We start from the raw sequence: 17,418 nt of genomic DNA, 5'->3' as shown, positions 1-17,418 counted from the left end.
TTTCCTTAGATAGAAAACTTTGAATCATTTTGACTGGATGATCTGGTTCAACTGTAAAGTGCCTTGAGATGACGTGTGTGAATTGGCGCTATAGAAATAAACTGAATTGAACTGAATAGATGACATTTTATGCAACCTATCATTTTAGTATTTATTTGAAAAATCAGTAGTTTAGTTGATTGTTGCTTTTTTTGGAGCTTAACTACTCCTTAAACCTGGAAACAGCAGTCATATTAAGGTGGAAATAATCATTTATGTTGCATCTCAAGGCTGTGTGCTTGAGCCATTCCTATTCACATCGTCCAAAGCTGGATTTAAGGAGTCCAATGCTGGTTCTCATTTATGGAAATGATGCATTAGAAAGGAGGCAAACCAGCTTAGAGGACTTTTAGAGAGATAAGGATTAGGTGAGCAATATGGAAATGATCACGAGTTTCCAAAAGTTAGATCCAGAGTTTGGCTCTTCAGCTTAAATAACTGATCATTGCTGCACTTATGGCCTAAGAACACTAATCATCATGAAGAGATGATGAAGAAGTGATGGGATCTGAAAGGATCATGCAAAGGACCTTTTTCTCACAGTAAAATACAAAAAACCCATCCCTGTTTCTTTAGTTTAATGGTTCCTGGTTGTTATGAAAGGTTAAATGTTTAATCTCCACCAGTAGAACGAGGAAACCAGCATAAAAAAAAAAAAAAAAAAAGAGGAAAAAGATGATCCAATGTTTGAAGAATCCTAGACTGTGGGCCAGATTCCAGAAGATCATTCTCCCTCCCACTTCTGTGAGCCTACCCTTCCCTACAGTCGAGGAAGTTATTTCTATGGCATCTAGAAGCTGGCCTAATGCAGACAAATTACTCTACTGGGATCCCCAGCTCCTCTCTAGTTGGGAAAAATAGCTGCAAACCACCAAGAAGGCTGCCGTTAGAGTGCCAGGCATGCCATTTAGTGTCCGGTGCTGCCGCAGAGACGCAGCTCTCCAAACATTTCCACTGGATCCCAGTAACCTTGATGCAGAGAAAAAAAAAAAACAGTCTAAATGTCAGCGTCGGAGCAGATGAACAGACACAACGAGATTCGTATCGTTTTGTCCTTTTCCTGCCCGGGGCAGCTCCCCTGATTGCATCCTTTGAGAAAGCACCACAGGACAGATCTCCAGGTTGTTACCTAGCAACAGGTTGTAAAGAAGATACTGGCCTGGCTTAAAGGATGAGAGGCCACTTGAGAGACAATACCGCAGCCTGCCTCATAAATTATCCCGATTCTGGAAAGAATAATACTGTCCGAGGACTTGCCTGAATACCAATTAGTACTGGAGGCTGGTCATGGAAATTTAATGATGTCGTTTCTCCTGGATGCTGATTAAGCTTTAGGTAGGCTGCATCTGGTGAACAATGGCTGGATAAGGAAGAAACGGAAATAGTTGGAAAACTAAAATATTGTAAACTGAAGAGAAAAAATTCGATTAACTTACAGAGAAGAGTGGTTAGATTTTCAAATAAATAAACTCAAAATCAAAAATGAGAACTTGATTACAGAGCTAGAAAGGGGGATTTATATGAATTTACCTTAGAGCAATTATTATCTTAATAAGTGGGTGTTTTCAACCTCTTTCTGTGTGCTACCCTTTAAATTTTTGGAATAAAATTACTAAAGTCTTCCTCCTTTTTTGTCAAAATACGAAAATAATGTAAAGAATGTGATTCTAACTTTGGACCCTTTCAGGACTCTATGGCTACATTCACACCGCAGCCTGAAGTCGCCCAAATCCTATTTTCTTTCCATATGAGACCTGATCCAGTCTAAACAACACAGATCCGATTTTTTTTCCCGATGCGACCCAGGCCGCTTGGCTATTTGGTCCTGAATCTGAAACAAATCGGATCTTTTTAAATGCGACCTGTGTCCGAACAGCCAGTTCGCATCCATCCGACCTGAATGTCATTAATACCGGACAATGATCACTCTTCTGCTTCTTGCTATGCAGAAGCGGCAAGAAAAACAACAACCATGGCGGACGATGAAGCGGAGAGCAGTATTTATGTTTAACCATCTTGGAAAGATTAAGTTTTTAAAGTTGGGAAAGATCGCTAGATGCGCTCCAGCTCTACCATCCTAGCCTCGTGAGACCATCCTGATCTCGCAAGATTTCACTCGCAGATCAGTCTGGAGACTCTCCGATAAAGAAAATTTGGAGCCGTTCACCAAACAAACGTCCAATCAGCGTTGGCTTTGAGGCGGGTTGAGGCGTGACGCAACGAGAAGCGCGACAGTTCAGTCTAAAGAACATGGCGGCTTCAGCCGATGAAACTAGCGGTAGCGTGGCTATCGGGCAAGTTTTATTGGAATTACAGAGTATTTCTTCACTGAAAGAAGAGCAAAACACTGCTCTGGAGGCTTTTCTCAGAGGAAAAGACGTTTTTGCTCTTCTCCCGACTGGTTTCGGCAAGAGTTTGATCTATCAATTGGCTCCTCTTCGTTGTCGCTCTGTTAGTACGTCATATGCTTCGTTGATCTGATTGGTTTATTTGGCCCGTCTATGCCCAACATAGGCCAATCAGCTAACCAGTATTTTCACCCCTTCCCCAAATTACTTCAATGGAAGGTTTCCAGATGGATATGCGGAGCAAATCCATCTGGCGGAGTCAGGTTACTACCATCCATATTTACTTCCATAAACACAGAGAAAGCTTGTTTGTGACATCATTGTGTCCCCTACTGCACATTAGGGGTGTAAATAATAATTGTTTTGTATCGATGCATCGATCCAACAGCCGACGATCCGATGCATCGATACGTCCGCAAGAGAATCGAATCATGTTTGTTTTTCCTCCGGTCTATTTTTATCCATTTGCTCCTGGACGTAATTCTCCCTCCCGCGCTGCGGTGGCGCTAAAACTTTTTTGCCCTCCTACCTCGCTTCCTGGTTATACTCTTACAGCAGTGTGTTGCAGTGAGCTTGACACAGACATTTTTGATTTAAGCTCAATATTGAAGCGTGGTCTGCGCTACACGCTGTGGGTCTAGATACGGCCGAGGCGGCGAGGAAGTGGGGGAGAGTTTAGTCCGACGACGGAGGGACATGAGGGCCTAAAAGAGCGGAGATCCAGGTGGAAAAAGGGTCCCAGCGTTCTCGCGCACCTCGCTCTTCTAGCGGGTCAAACTTCACGAGTTGTTTTCCGCAATTTCGGTCATAAAAACGAAACAACAACAATTTGGGAGAGGTGCAGCGGAGCGTCTGCGGAGGAGGCGGAGTCTGGAGCCGAGGTATTGCATTGCACTCATTGCACTGATTTTCTGCAGTATTTTTTGAAGCAACTTTTCTACTTCTGTTATTTGCTGTTGTTTAAAAAAAAACGCATAATGATATTACAGCTTTCATTTTTTAATTTCAAAATTTGAAACATTGTCTTGCCTGTAAGGTGTAATTATATAATAATTGATTCAAAAATAATCGAATCGTTGGGTCAGGAAATCGAAAGTGAATCGAATCGCCATGATGGATGTGACTTACACCCTTACTGCGCATGCAAGATACTTAGTTTGTATGAATGCAGTTTACACAGGAGATCATATACAGGTGGCTTATATGTGGAAATGAATGCAAAACAAAAAAATCGGATTATACAAATAAATCTGAATTGAGCATCAAGGCCTGCAGTGTGAACGTAGCTTTAGTCGGGTCTTCCGCCTTTCAGATATTTTTTAAGGGCTTTTGGGAAGTTTATTTACTTATTTCTCATAGTAGAACATTTTACGTCTACCTCCAAGAATATATATATATGTTTAAAGAAATGTTAGACCTTGAGAATATATTAAAAAAATTAAAATATTCCAAAGACTACAAGAAATCATTTTTTAAATTACAATTAAAACCTGAATGTAGCAGATATTGGCGATGTACAGAGGAAAAATTGCAAGTTTTTCCATTATAATGTGGAGTTTTTTGTTTTTATGAATGGACGAGCATCGCGTTCTCCACTAAAACAGGAGAAAGAAGCAGAAAAGCACATTTTTAGCCAACAAGAATAAATTCTCCACTGCAGCCCCGCGTCTCGCACAGCCATGAGGAGACTAATGAATGCAGCAGCAGCAGGAGGAGCGCGGTCTAATTCCAATGAGAGTAGTAAAAACAGATGCTATCAGAGGGAGACAAAGAGGATTAAAGAGAACGTGTCATTTTCTTAGGTGCGCTGACAGTTTGAGGCCAGCAGCAGCCAGAGCAGAAGCGCGAGCACAGCAGCAGCTGTTTGCGGGCACATCGGTACACAGATACAGTCAATCCTTCGGTCCTCATTAGCTTCCGCTGGTTTTGGAGTTTTTTTGTCGAGTCATGGTTTGCTGCCCAGGCTGATGGCAGATATCAGGAGCTCATCTTCAAGCTTCTGGAAGCTTGGCTTTAAGGGGAGAAACTAACTACATCCAATGGATGAAAGCACAACGCATCAGATCCTGCAGCAACAATAGACAATGCTGGCAAAGTCGACAGCCAGACCAACGGTGCAAGCATGGATGCTAGGTAGGTATGATGATGTTTCTCAGCTCAGAAAGGCGGCCTTGCATAACTGTCACATTTAAATTGTTTTTACAGATGAATAAAACCCCAAATATTTACATGTATGATGCAATATAAGGAGACTAGGAGTTTCTTTTTTTTTTTATGAAGTTTGCCGGTTTGTTGGGCATCAGAGCTACTGCTATTAAAATTTCTCCCGACCTCCTATAAGGGTTAACATAACCCATAAACAAAAAGCTTAAAAACACTTTTGAAAATTTAATGTCAACCATCTATAGCAACAAATAACAGCAAAGATTTCTAAAGTAGGTCCTTTTTTGGCAGAGTGTGAGCTATTACTATTGTTTAAGGAATTTCCATGCTTAGAAATTAAAAAGAATTAAGTTAGATTTTTTTGTTTAAACAAAAAACCACAGAATACTTCAGAGATCTTATCAAAGCAAATTCGCTGAAAACAAAGAAGCAGAGAGGAAAGAAGAAACCAAGATGGCAATAGACATCAGGGTCGACACAAAATACAAAAAGCAGCAGCTTGAGACGAAGCAGCTGCTGCAGTAAAACAAAAGGAGTTCTCGAAGGCGAAGCTGTGAAAATTTCCGACCTTCAGCTGTAAAGCAAACCCCAAAACAACGGTAGATCTAATGGTTCCACATTTAGAGGAGGAAAGGTTATGTTAGGTTTATTCTTTATGAATAAAGTGCATTGTTAATCTGTTAGCCAGATTAGACAGAGTAGAAGGCCTTCCTTTACATGGTGGATGTCACTGTGTGTACGGAGGTCATCTAATCAGGACGGCCTTCGTGTCTTTAAAAATACACAGGATATGGGAACATCTTGGAGCCGGACTGATAGAGGAGAGCTATCTGGCAAGATGCATGAAGGTCAGGGCATGGATGGCGTGTCAGTTTCTGATACGGACAGCTAAGCATCCACTTGATGCTTCTTATACCCCATGGACTCATGAGGTATAAGAAAGAGCAGATGACCTTGTTCGGGGGTCAATCTTTGCCGGACGCTCGCTGACGTTGTGCCAACTCCAAGCAATTTGTCCTGTAATGACCCGACCTGGAATAAAATGACTGCTCGGATGTTTAAATTTGTGCCCCTGCTTGAGAGTGACTCGCTCTCTGGTATAGGCTAACGCGCTAAAAGCAACTCCGGGTCAGCACTCACCTCTTCTAATTTAACGCTAAGAGGAAAACTGCTAAGATCTCTACGGCTTCAGGAAACCTTGACGCTGGCCTCTCCACCTTCATCACTCATACCCGGTGTCGGACCCTATGAAGAAGACGGCTGATTCCTGACGGCTGAAGGTTCCCGAAGGTTTATAACTGGTAGTAGACGTTTGATACATCATTGCGATTTGTATACAAAAGCTGATTGGCCTCCTTTAAGTGTTCGGAGAAACAATCATTTGATGATCCTAATATATAAATCTCTCCTTCGTCTAACACCAACGACTTAAGCTCTCTTTTCGAACTCATAAAGGAAAGAAAGCATTCAGTGTGTTGGTATGGAAGCGAATCGTTAACATATTTCAAAATAAAAAGCATTTCCAGAAATGTTTGTTCATTTTAAGAACGTGGCTGCATTGTTTGACTCATAAATGAAATTAGTAATCAGTCATCCTATTTGCATTTGCTTCTTTAAGAATGCACGTTTTATGCCATAATCAAAGAGAAAACACAGCGGACATTGCTTTTTCGTTTTTGCATGGTCTGCCAGCAAAGTACTGTCCATAACTCGAAAACTAAAAAGCATTCTGAGCGGCGGGCGCAGCAGAGTGACCGGACTACCCATCTTGTTCGGTAGGGGGCGCTGTGCACGTCTGCATTGCGTTGCATTGTATGCGTGCCGGCGGGAAACTCAGGAGCAGTCGGCGTTGCCACAGGTCCGTTAGAAGCAGGCACTTGCTTTAAAGCAACAGCGGCCTCCCTCAGTAGCTCTGCCACTGTTTTGGTCATTGTGGTCGTTCAGTATGTCCTGATAGTCAGACCCGGCAACTCAACCAGTGTCCCACCGGCACGCTTACAATGCAACGCAATGCAGACGTGCACAGCGCCCCCTACCGAACAAGATGGGTAGTCCGGCGGTAACTCTGCTGCTCCCGCCGCTCAGAATGCTTTTTCGTTTTCGAGTTATGGACAGTACTTTGCAGGCAGACCACGAAAACGAAAAAAAACAATGTCCGCTGTGTTTTCTCTTTGATTATGGCATAAAATGTGCAGTCTTAAAGAAGAAAATGCAAATAGGATGATTGATTACTAATTTCATTTATGAATCAAATAATGCAGCCACATTCTTAAAAGGAAAAAGCATTTCTGGAAATGCTTTTTCATTTGAAATATGGTAACGATTCGCTTCCATATGTTGGCTCCTACAGTGTGGAATCAGCTCCAGTTTGAGCTCAAGATGTCAGACACTATTTCATTGTACTTAATTTCAAGCGGTTCTTAAAGATAGACAACAAGCTTATATTAAACAGTGTCACTGCTTTTAAATTTTTATTGTTTTATATTTTGTGCATATGTATTAATAGATTTTTTTTGTAACCAGGTTGCAGTGTATTGCAGATCTCTGCCCAGGTCCCCCTTGATAATGAGATCCAGATCTCAATGGGGTTTACCTGGTTAAATAAAGGAAAAAATAAAAACTCTTACTTTTTTACTCCTGTTTTATAGTCTTTTTTTTATATGTTTTACCCAATCTGAGTTAATAGTAGTAAATAACTTGCTCCCAGGAAAAGAACCGGAAGGGAAGCTCTGAGGCGCAGCCGACTTCAGGGGGAAACTGTCTTCCATATTTAACAGTTACCTTGCATTTCATCATGTCGCTGACCCTCTGCCTCATGGACTGACCGGCTTTGGGTCTAACGAGGATGTAGAGGGCTTTAACGTCAGGACAGGACCTCAGCAGCTTCTCCACCAGCACCTTCCCCATGAAGCCCGTGGCTCCAGTGATCAAGACACTCTTGCCTGCGTAGTACTCCGGTACGGACGCCATCCTGTCGCCGCTCCGTGCTTCTGACGTCTGCTCTTCCTCTTCTAGCCTGTCAAGGTCTGGGCCTTCTGTCAAGTCCTGCAGAGGTGGAACGACAATATACAGTTAAAAACCTTTAAACAATTTGAGAAGTCATCTCGATCTCTTCCTTATCACCCTGGATTCAAGTACTTGTGATGCAGGTTCTGGACCTTTAACACATTTTCTAAATCAAACATTTTTCCAACAATCAGATGAACTTTATCTCCCATCTGGTAAAAGGTTTCAAGAACAGGTCAGCAGCAATCATCAAATACGATTTATTTGTGCAAACGCCTCAACTCACAAGGTCTCAGCTCCAGGAGCAGAGTTCATCACAGCAGCCTATTGACTCAGTTATTTTTGCACCATTTGATTTACATAGCTGCACATCTATTAGCGGGAAAGCTTATTTGAGTCATAACAATTTTAGCTTGAATATCAGGCAAATGGGTGACTGACTCACAGTTCCTTTGAAAGTACTAACAAAAACACTGATAAAGTGACCATGTACACTAGGAATTATTACGTCTAAAATACATGTGGAGCGTCTCTACTTATATTGGGGCTTCGACACAAATAAACGGAAGAAAAACCACAGTGTGCTGCTTTAAAAAGGTTGGTAAAACAGATAACTCAAGCAGGGATCGATCCGATTCAAAGCCGTAGACACTTTATTTTAAGTAGGAAAGTACAAATACTTCATTAATTTACTTAGGTAGAAATGTTTGCCATCTATACTTTACTGGACTGATTATGTTTTTAGGCAAGTTTTTACTTTCTACTCATCAAATTTTCAAAAGACTTGTTTTTTAATTAAGCTGATTCTAGTAATGGCCTATTAGTATAAAAAAAAAAAAAACCCAAAAAAACAAAATAATTAGTTTCATCCAGATAATTTCTTGTTGTTCACCTTACACAAAAATAAATAGTTTTATTTAAATAGTCAAGATAATGTAAAGTTAAAATTGACACTAATACCATTAGTTATAAAACTGAGAAAATAAAGTCTAAGGAAGTTATTATCTAGAATTGCAGAAAAATGTTCCTTTAATAGTGTAACGCAGTAAAGCTTCTGTCCTTTTCACTGCGTTACTTTTATTTTTATACTGTAGTTTAAATAATGGTACTTTTATACTTGTTTAAAAAGCTTAAGTTGATACTCTTAATTCTATAAAACAGTTTTTAAACAGTAAGATTTATACTTCTACTGGAGTAATAAATATTAATACTTTTGCCACCTTTGTTCATTTTTAATAGCAAGAGGCCTAACTACTGCCAGATCTGTAGATTTCTAAAATCTCTGAAAAGAACCTGTTTAACAACATGAAGTATGCTAAAAAACCTTTAAAAAAAAACTCATCATGCTGTGAGCTGAAAGAAACAGATGTGGCTTAAAAGCCACAAGCCACAGTGAGAACCATAACCAGGGGAGTTTAACCACAATAATGGACACAGGAGAGAGGAAAACCCCACAAAGAACATCTAAAGAACTATGGGGCCTCAGCCGCCTCAGTTATGAAATAACTTTAACAATAATTAAGACACTGAGTAAAGACTTAGTCCAGAAGTAAAATATTGTAGCTGCAATTAAAACACACTTGGCTTATGCATCAACTATGATCCTGATGAAAGGATAAACAACAACAAAACTTTTAGAAAAGACTACTGAAATCCACAAAAAAATAAATGCTTTGTCACGCTCTTAAAACTGTTTAAAGTTGTAGGGAAGCGGCTGTTCCAACCGTTGCATTTGCTAATTCTCCCAAGTGGTGCCCAACTTTACACGAGTGAATCAAGTGAATGTGATTGGTCAAATATCAAGGGGGCGGGATTGTTGTGGCGGAAGGTTCGCAAGCATGTTTGGTTGTAGCCGGTTTGTCGGAAGCATCTTGCTAACCAGTTAGCAACTTAGTGCTAGCAGGTTCCCAACCGGAAATTCCATTGGGACCAAGTAGCACTAAATTGGTGACTTGGAAACGACGCTGTCAAGGAACGCTATGGACAGAGGAAACATGCAAGAGGAGGAGAGTTTAGTGTCGGAGGTCGTGGATGAGTCTCCTCCGTCATCCATTTTTTATTTAGAGGAGGAAAGGGGGGACGAAGATGTTGTGGAAGAGGACGCCAGGGCGACAGAAGCTTGGTTTGGTGTAGAAGGCTTCCAGCCGTACATGTTTGAGCCCTTGCCTCGCTACGCTGCCAGTTCTGTTAGCTCTACGCCTGCCGAAGACACAGACGTCCATCCCCGTGAACACTGGGACGCAACTCAATGGGAAAGGAAAGGATTCTGATTTCAACCGTTGCGTATATTAGCTGCGACATTTGAATCAAGATGCTGTGACCTAAAAATGTGATTGACAGATGACCGTTGATATATGATTGGCCGAATTTAGGTGTTCAGGCTGACGTATAAATAACTGGCCTGTAGAAGATAAGGAAAAAAAAAAACAGATTTTAAGAAAGGATTTTTTTATTGAAATTTTCAAAATTTTGGTACAATACAGTTTGATAAAGAGTACGTTTATATACATGTTTAAGCCAGAATGATTTGACATTTAGATATAATTTCACTAAGACTTTAAAGCACCAGTATGATCCTGATGAAAGGATAAACACTTTTAGAGTGAAATAGTCAAAGGAAACCCCCCCCCCTCCCCAAAAAAAAAACGCTTTGTCACGCTCTTAAAACTGTTCATGCTTTAAAATGATTCTGCAAAAAGGAGCCGACCAAAATAACACATAATTAATAACTCAGGTTATTCTTACTTTAAAGCAGGTGAATCATTTTTCAAAGCCCCATTTTCTTTCTGTCAGAGCTTCTGAGGACTGTTTGTCTTTTAGAGCTCCTCGTTTTTTTAGCAAATTCATAATTTTATCACTGCTGGGCTTTGGAAGCAAGAAAAGACCTCATATAAACGAGTATAATTTAATATGGTCCTTGTATAAAATGTAATTTCATAATGACTAGGAAGGAGTGAAGTTTGAGGGCAATCCTTTCTCCGGGTAAATTGTAAAAAAGTTAAAGCTTATCTTTTACAATGTGCCTCCGTGTGTGAATAACATGTAAGAGAACATAGTTATTGCTTATTTTATTAGTTTTTTTTATATGTTTTATGTTCTGACTCAGCACCATGTGTTTGACTTTGTCCTCAATCCTCTCAAGCAGTAACCGACGGCAACAGGAGTCGTCATGCGGCTGCAGCGGGGCTGACTCAGATCGACATCCAGCGATCTGATCAAAGCCCTGCCTCACCATGTGGGCTTGCAGCTCCCGACCGCATGGCCAGTGTTGCTGCTTTATTTATGTGTAACCACGACAACGGAGCACCAATGCATCATAAGAGCCGCCCCCACCCCAATCAGAGTCCTGATGACGGCTTCCGCTCTGGTTTGTGTTGCTTCTTCACCACCTCTCAAAGAAGGAGGGCAGAAGTCAGCCTCATAGAGGAGACGGCTGAAGCCAGACGTTTACATTCCTCAGAAAAAGAGAGGTGCAACCTTTTATTTTTCACACTGTCTGACAATCAGGGCCCAAAAAATAGAGAGTTACATCTAGGTGGGTTCAGCGGCGTGCTCTGCAGAAAATGTTTTTAATCCCATTATTTAAATCCGTCCATTTTCAGAGCCTTATGGAGCAAAAGCAAGTCGTTCCGACTTTAGAATGGGCTAGTCCATATTGCATGTCCCTGTTCCTCTTTCCCTGCCAGACATTTCAGGCATTATAAACTTGATTATTATGTCATCTTTCTTTTGAAGCTTCTATCTACACCACAAAAGACATTTCATTATACCCTATTTTCGCGACTATAATGCGCATATAAACGTCTTTTTTTTCCCCTCAAAATGTGCGGCGCGCCCTATAGTGTGGAGCGCCCTATGTGTGTTATTGCGGACGTTGTTGAGACCACCATGAGAACGTTAAAGGGGGAATGGGCGTGGATTGAGACCAGGTGGTTTTTTCCATGCATCACCGTCGCTGTTAATCTGTGACTCCATGCGTGCCCATCTCACAGCCGATGTGAAAGACATGGTGAAACAAATGAATGCTGTGCTTGCTGTTATTCCGGGAGGTCTGCAAACGAACTTCAACCGCTCGACATCGGTGTGAACCGGCCATTCAAAGTAAGGCTGCGAGCGGCGTGGGAGCGATGGATGACCGACGGAGACCACAGTTTCACGAAAAGTGGAAGGCAGCGCCGGGCAAGTTATGCCACCGTTTGCGGATGGATTGTAGATGCTTGGGCTAACGTGTCTGCTGGCACTGTTGTTCGAGCTTTCGCAAAAGCCGGCATCATTTCCGAGGAGCCGCGCGGCACGGAAAGTGACTCTGACAGCGAAGAAGGGGAAATTAGCATGTCTGATTTAGCGCAGCTGTTTAATTCAGAAACAGAGGATGATGACTTCGATGGGTTTGATTAATACTTTGTAATAAATACATGAATAAAGCACAATCATACTCAGATTTGCTCCCGCTCTATTTTTAAATAAGCAGTAGAGGTATTTAAAGGTAGTAGAGGATATGTACCGGTATATAAAACCCTATAGTCCGGTGCGCCTTATGTGTGTGTTAAATACAGTAATGGCACACATAACTGAGACTGCGCCTTCTAGTACGGTGCGCCTTATGGTAATGAAAATATGGTAATTTAAATGAGTTGATTCATATTTACTTCAGTATTTAAAATCGACACCCAGAACCTATTACACTATTATGTTAATGATTTTGGGGTTCAGAAATTTTAGGACGTCTTAATTAGTGTTGCACTGATGCCATTTTTTAGCCCCGATACCGATTCCATCTGTTTGAAATTGATGTTGGATGTAAAATAATTGCCATCATGGTTTTGTCAAGCTGCTGCCTACCTTTGTGAAGCAGGAAAAAGACTGATAAAAAGTGAATCCTGTAGAACATTTTACCTGGAATGGGTGGCAATAGTTGAATAAACTTTTGGCTCTCAAAATGGTATCAGTGCCCTATTTGTTGGTACTTCCCGATACCGATATCACCATTTTAGTGCAGGATCGGGGCCATGCCTGATACTGGTATCTATGCAACACTAATCTTAATCCACTTTAGAACCAACTTGGAAGTGTTTTTGGCATTCTTGTCCCTTTTATAGACTCCCCTCTATCCTTTTTGATAATGCTCTATGCTGATGACGTTGTTTGCTTTTGTAAAGTACATCAGAACTAGGGATGCACGATATAATCGGCCCCCTATCGGTATCGGCCTTAAAACTGAATATCGGACATCGGCCACCCCACCGATATTTAACCCGATATTTGATCAGCTTCTGAGTTTCTAAAGTCTAAAAAAAAATAAAAAATACTACTTCTTCTTCTTCCTCAAAAACTTCTTTTTTACAGACTTAAAAACTTCTAAAGACGAGGGAAAAAATATTGATACATTAAAATATCACAATATCTTCATATGCTGATATATTGCCATTTAAAAACACCATATCAATCTCTTTTACTAATGAAATATTGCTATATGTCATCGTTATGCTATGAAATCCCCCGAAAATTCACAAAATTTTGCCATATTTTTATATGTTGATATATTGACGCGGTATCGATCTATTTTACTAACAAAATCTCACAAGAATTTGCAAAATATCACGAGAGTTTGTAACAGAACGATGAAATTTCACGAGATTTTGAAAGTAAAATAGATCGATACCGCGTTTTTAAAAATCAATTTGATATCAGCATATGAAAATATATTTGAGTATATTATTTTTCAAAGTGTCAGAAATGGATAACAAAACTGCTATTTTCAATGACTACTTATTTTTGTCCAGCTTTAACATCAGTATCGATATCGGTTATCGGCTACATGAGTTTTAAAATATCGGCATATCGGATATCGGCCAAAATCCCAATATCGTGCATCCCTAATCAGAACCACAGCATGATGCTGCCACCATCTTAAATGTAACAATGGTCAATATAATGCTTTCAGTCTCGTCAGACCACAGGATATGTGCAGAAAAATTTCGAGTTATATCCCTCAGTCATTTTGTAGAGCAGCACAATGGAGTAGTATTGTACGCCTCATGCCCTCTCTGTTTAAACTGACTTTAAACTGATTTGCTCTGCATATCCATCTGGAAACCTTCCGTTGAAGTAATTTTGGGAAGGGGCAAAAATACTGGTTAGCTGATTGGCCTATGTTGGTGATAGACGGGCCAAATAAACCAATCAGATCAACGAAGCATATGACGTACTAACAGAGCGACGGCAAAAACACAACCACAAGCCAGGCTACTCTTGCGGAAACCAGTCGGGAGAAGAGCAAAAACATCTTTTCCTCTGAGAAAAGCCTCCAGAGCAGTGTTTTGCTCTTCTTTCAGTGAAGAAATACTCTGTAATTCCGATAAAACTTGCTCGATAGCCACGCTAACGCTAGTTTCATTGGCTGTACCCGCCATGTTCTTTAGACTGAACTGTCGCGCTTCTTGTTGCGTCACACCTCAACCCGCCTCAAAGCCAACGCTGATTGGACGTTCGTCTGGTGAACGGCTCCAAATTTTCTTTAACGGAGAGTCTCCAGACTGATTAGCGAGTGAAACCTTGTTAGCTCGCGAGATCAGGATGGTCTCACGAGGCTACTCTCTGTCTGTACATTTATAACAACTTCTATAGCATAGATGCAACGGTTTATGAAGAGCGCTGTGAACATTGTGCAATTCTAAAAACTATGTCTGGAAAAAGAGGGTTTAATATAGTTGATATCAGTATTGCACATTTCCACCACCATCATTTTTTTCTTCTCAGCATTGATCAAACACTCATTTTCCTCCTACTTGCGTTTCATCTTTTAAAAAGAGGGGCGAGTTGTTATAAATCTGCAGCCAAAGCTGAACCATGCTTGTACAGATTCACAAATCTATTAATGACATCTACACATTAACTGAGCTGTATGCACAAATCAAATAAAAAAGGTCACAGCCAAGGTCCTCCATCGAGGCCTCTGACATTGCTGCTTTGTTTAACCCAGATTCCCTGCAGACAGAGGAGACTAGAGCAGAGGCGCTTAAAGTCACTCTGGATTAACGCCTCACAACAGAGATTTCTGCAGCTGGGGAGGTGTTGGAATGGACACACAGATGTGAGAATGACCAAACCCAAAGATTTTACTTTAAATTGAGGCCAGGCTGGTCGCATGCATCTACCAAAGCATTCTAGGAAGGATGCTTTGGTTTCTTGTTGTTTTTTAGAGCTAAAACTATGACTTGAGAGGGAAAAATCTACCTAGTGGGAGGCAAAAGAAGAGCTTCTGATTCCAACTTGTACCGTTTTACATCATAGTCAGGGGCAGATTTGGGAAATTTGGTTTGGTTTGATTGCTCCTTCCTGTGTCTCCAAAAAGGCAAATGTAAATAACCCAGTCCTTCTTTTCACTGTAGACAAGACATGATCTGCTTATCTGTTCTCCATTTTTCATTTGGATTAAATAATAGCTGCATGAATCATGACAGCAGACAAGATAGAGGAGAGCAGGAGCAAACTTAAATACTGAATTACAAAAAACATTTAAAAAAACAAACATGTTTCATTGATAATATACAAAAATAAATATTAGGAACTATATTTATCAAACATTGTACTGGGCAAGAAAAAATTGTTTCCGGGTAAAAATCCTTAACGTCAACCCCCCCCCCCCATCATAGTCACTGAGGATCACCAAGGAAATAAAACTGGGCTGTGTTCAAAGCACTGCAATGAACCCCAGCAGGAAGCTTTTGCAGCACTGATGCTAATTTGTCATTTCCTGTCTATGTTGAACTGTAAGAGCCCCCCCCCTCCCAGAAGCTGCTGGTCTAAGGCAGGTTGTTTAAAGTCTCAGCTCTGCAGTCCAGCCTTTGGACGTTCCTCACACACGCCTCCATTAGTAGGGCAGCAGCTGAATGCAGCCAGAGACGCCGACAAGAAGAAAGAGAAGCCCACAGCTGGGTTTTAAACAGAGTCACAAAAGGCCAGCACGGCGATGCAGCCGATAATTAAAGCTGCAGTAGTCGACTCCAAAGTCAGCACCATGCGACGAAAAGGAAAAGTCAGGCTGTCTAAAAATAAAGCCTTTAAACGTCGGTAAACACTAATGTTCCTCGGCACAAATGCTTCGCCTTATAAAGGATTCTTTTTTGTACGCTACTCATAAACAAAATTTAAATCTATACAAGTCATTTTTTCTTAAAATAAGTGCATTTGTTCTTGGATTAAGGAAGTAAAAGAGACATTTTGCCAATGGAACAAGACAGTTTACACTTAAAATAAGAAATATCAATTGCATTGTCTTATTTCAAGTGCATATAATCTATTTATCTTATTTTAAGAGTAAAAATTCTCATTCAATTGGCAAACCATCTCATTTACCTACTCAAATTATGAGTAAAAAGACTTAATTTAAGGAATCTTTACTTATTTCTAGATAGTTTTCCAGTGAGCACTGCAAAAACCATCTAGAAATAAGTCAAAATGTCTCAAAATACCCTTAATTTGAGTAGGTAAATAAGATTAATTGCCAATGGGATGAGGATATTTACTCTTAAAATAAGATAAATAGATTATATGCACTTGAAATAAGACAATGAATTTGTTTTTTCTTATTTTAAATGTGAATTGTCTAATTCCATTGGCAGAGTGTCTCACTTACCCCTTAAATTAAAGAAAAAATGCACTTATTTTAAGAAAAAATGACCTATGTAGATTTTGATTTTTTCCAGTGAGTGCTCGCATTTCTTATTTGATACTTGTGAAATTGTAGAAAAATCATTTATGGTTTTTATTTCACATATAAATCTTTAACAAGTCGTGGATTTCTTTCCGTCTCGTCTGGAATTTTGTTCTAAATCATCGCAGCTCTAGCTGAACGTTTTGGTCACTCTCCTGGAAGGTGAAGCTCTACCCTAACCTGCAGCCTTCTGCAGCCTCTGACAGTCACTGTCCATCCAGATAGGCATCATAGCTTCATTCTGAAATAATTCCAGGCATGCACTGCAAAAAAATGTAAATCTAAATAAGTCATTTTTTTTTTCCTTAAAATAAGTGCATTTTATCCTGAACTGAGGAGATAAATGAGACACTTTGCCAATGGAACACGACAATTTACATTTGAAATAAGAAAAATGAATCGCATTGTCTTATTTCAAGTGCATGTTATGTAATTAACTTATTTTAAGTGTAAAAATACTCATCCATTGGCAAACTATTTTTTACCTGCTCAAATTAAGGGTAAATACACTTAATTTAAGACATTTTAACTTAATTTCAGATTGTTTTTGCAGTGCTGGTTCTTTTCTCTGTGATGGTTTTAAAACAGGAAATGAACAAGTGTTTCTCCTTCTCAGATAAGATATGGAGGCAGAGGGATGACCTAATATAAACACCACATCGGCTAATCTAACCTATTACCTCCAAGGAATGACAAGCAGAGACAGTGACGCTTTTGATTACTGCTTTGCCTGAGCTAAATGTCAACGTTGTCAACCGACATCATTTGAAGCACGGGACATTGTCAATAGATAACAGTGCTCCATAAAGCTACAATAGCTGGATAAGGGAGACGGATAAGATAAGTTAGATTTGTGCTTCTTGAAATGCATAAACAGGGGCTGTCATGAAGGTTTCAGCATGTGGTGATGTTTTCGTCCTTTGCACAAACCCACATCAACGCACAATTCCTTAAAGATCCTTCCTAATGATAGCCTGCAAGTTTAAGTCAAAAGCAAGCCTGTGTTTTATTTTTTCCTGCGGCAGTCAGATGCTTTTCAAATTATTATTCATCATATCTGCACCCAGCTTTACGGATTTCATTACTGACCTTTTAATTTAATCTGTGTTTTAAACTAAGGTTTACACGTGTAGGCCGCTTTCCAAG

At 40.2% G+C, this 17,418-nt stretch overlaps 1 protein-coding gene across 1 annotated transcript in view; it reads right to left on the bottom strand.

Annotated features, from left to right (window-relative positions):
- si:dkey-97m3.1 (fatty acyl-CoA reductase 1) overlaps positions 1 to 17,418 on the bottom strand; it is a 77,444-nt gene that overhangs the window by 43,688 nt on the left and 16,338 nt on the right. The window contains exon 2 of the mRNA XM_038297092.1: positions 7,332 to 7,595. Within this exon, the coding sequence (XP_038153020.1) occupies positions 7,332 to 7,595 (264 nt within the window). The remainder of the gene's footprint in view (positions 1 to 7,331; positions 7,596 to 17,418) is intronic.

This window comes from Cyprinodon tularosa, unplaced genomic scaffold (assembly GCF_016077235.1).
Source record: "Cyprinodon tularosa strain WSP-4 unplaced genomic scaffold, ASM1607723v1 ctg381, whole genome shotgun sequence".
NCBI classification, from domain to species: Eukaryota; Metazoa; Chordata; class Actinopteri; order Cyprinodontiformes; family Cyprinodontidae; genus Cyprinodon; species Cyprinodon tularosa.
This window is presented reverse-complemented; position numbering and strand designations above follow the sequence as displayed.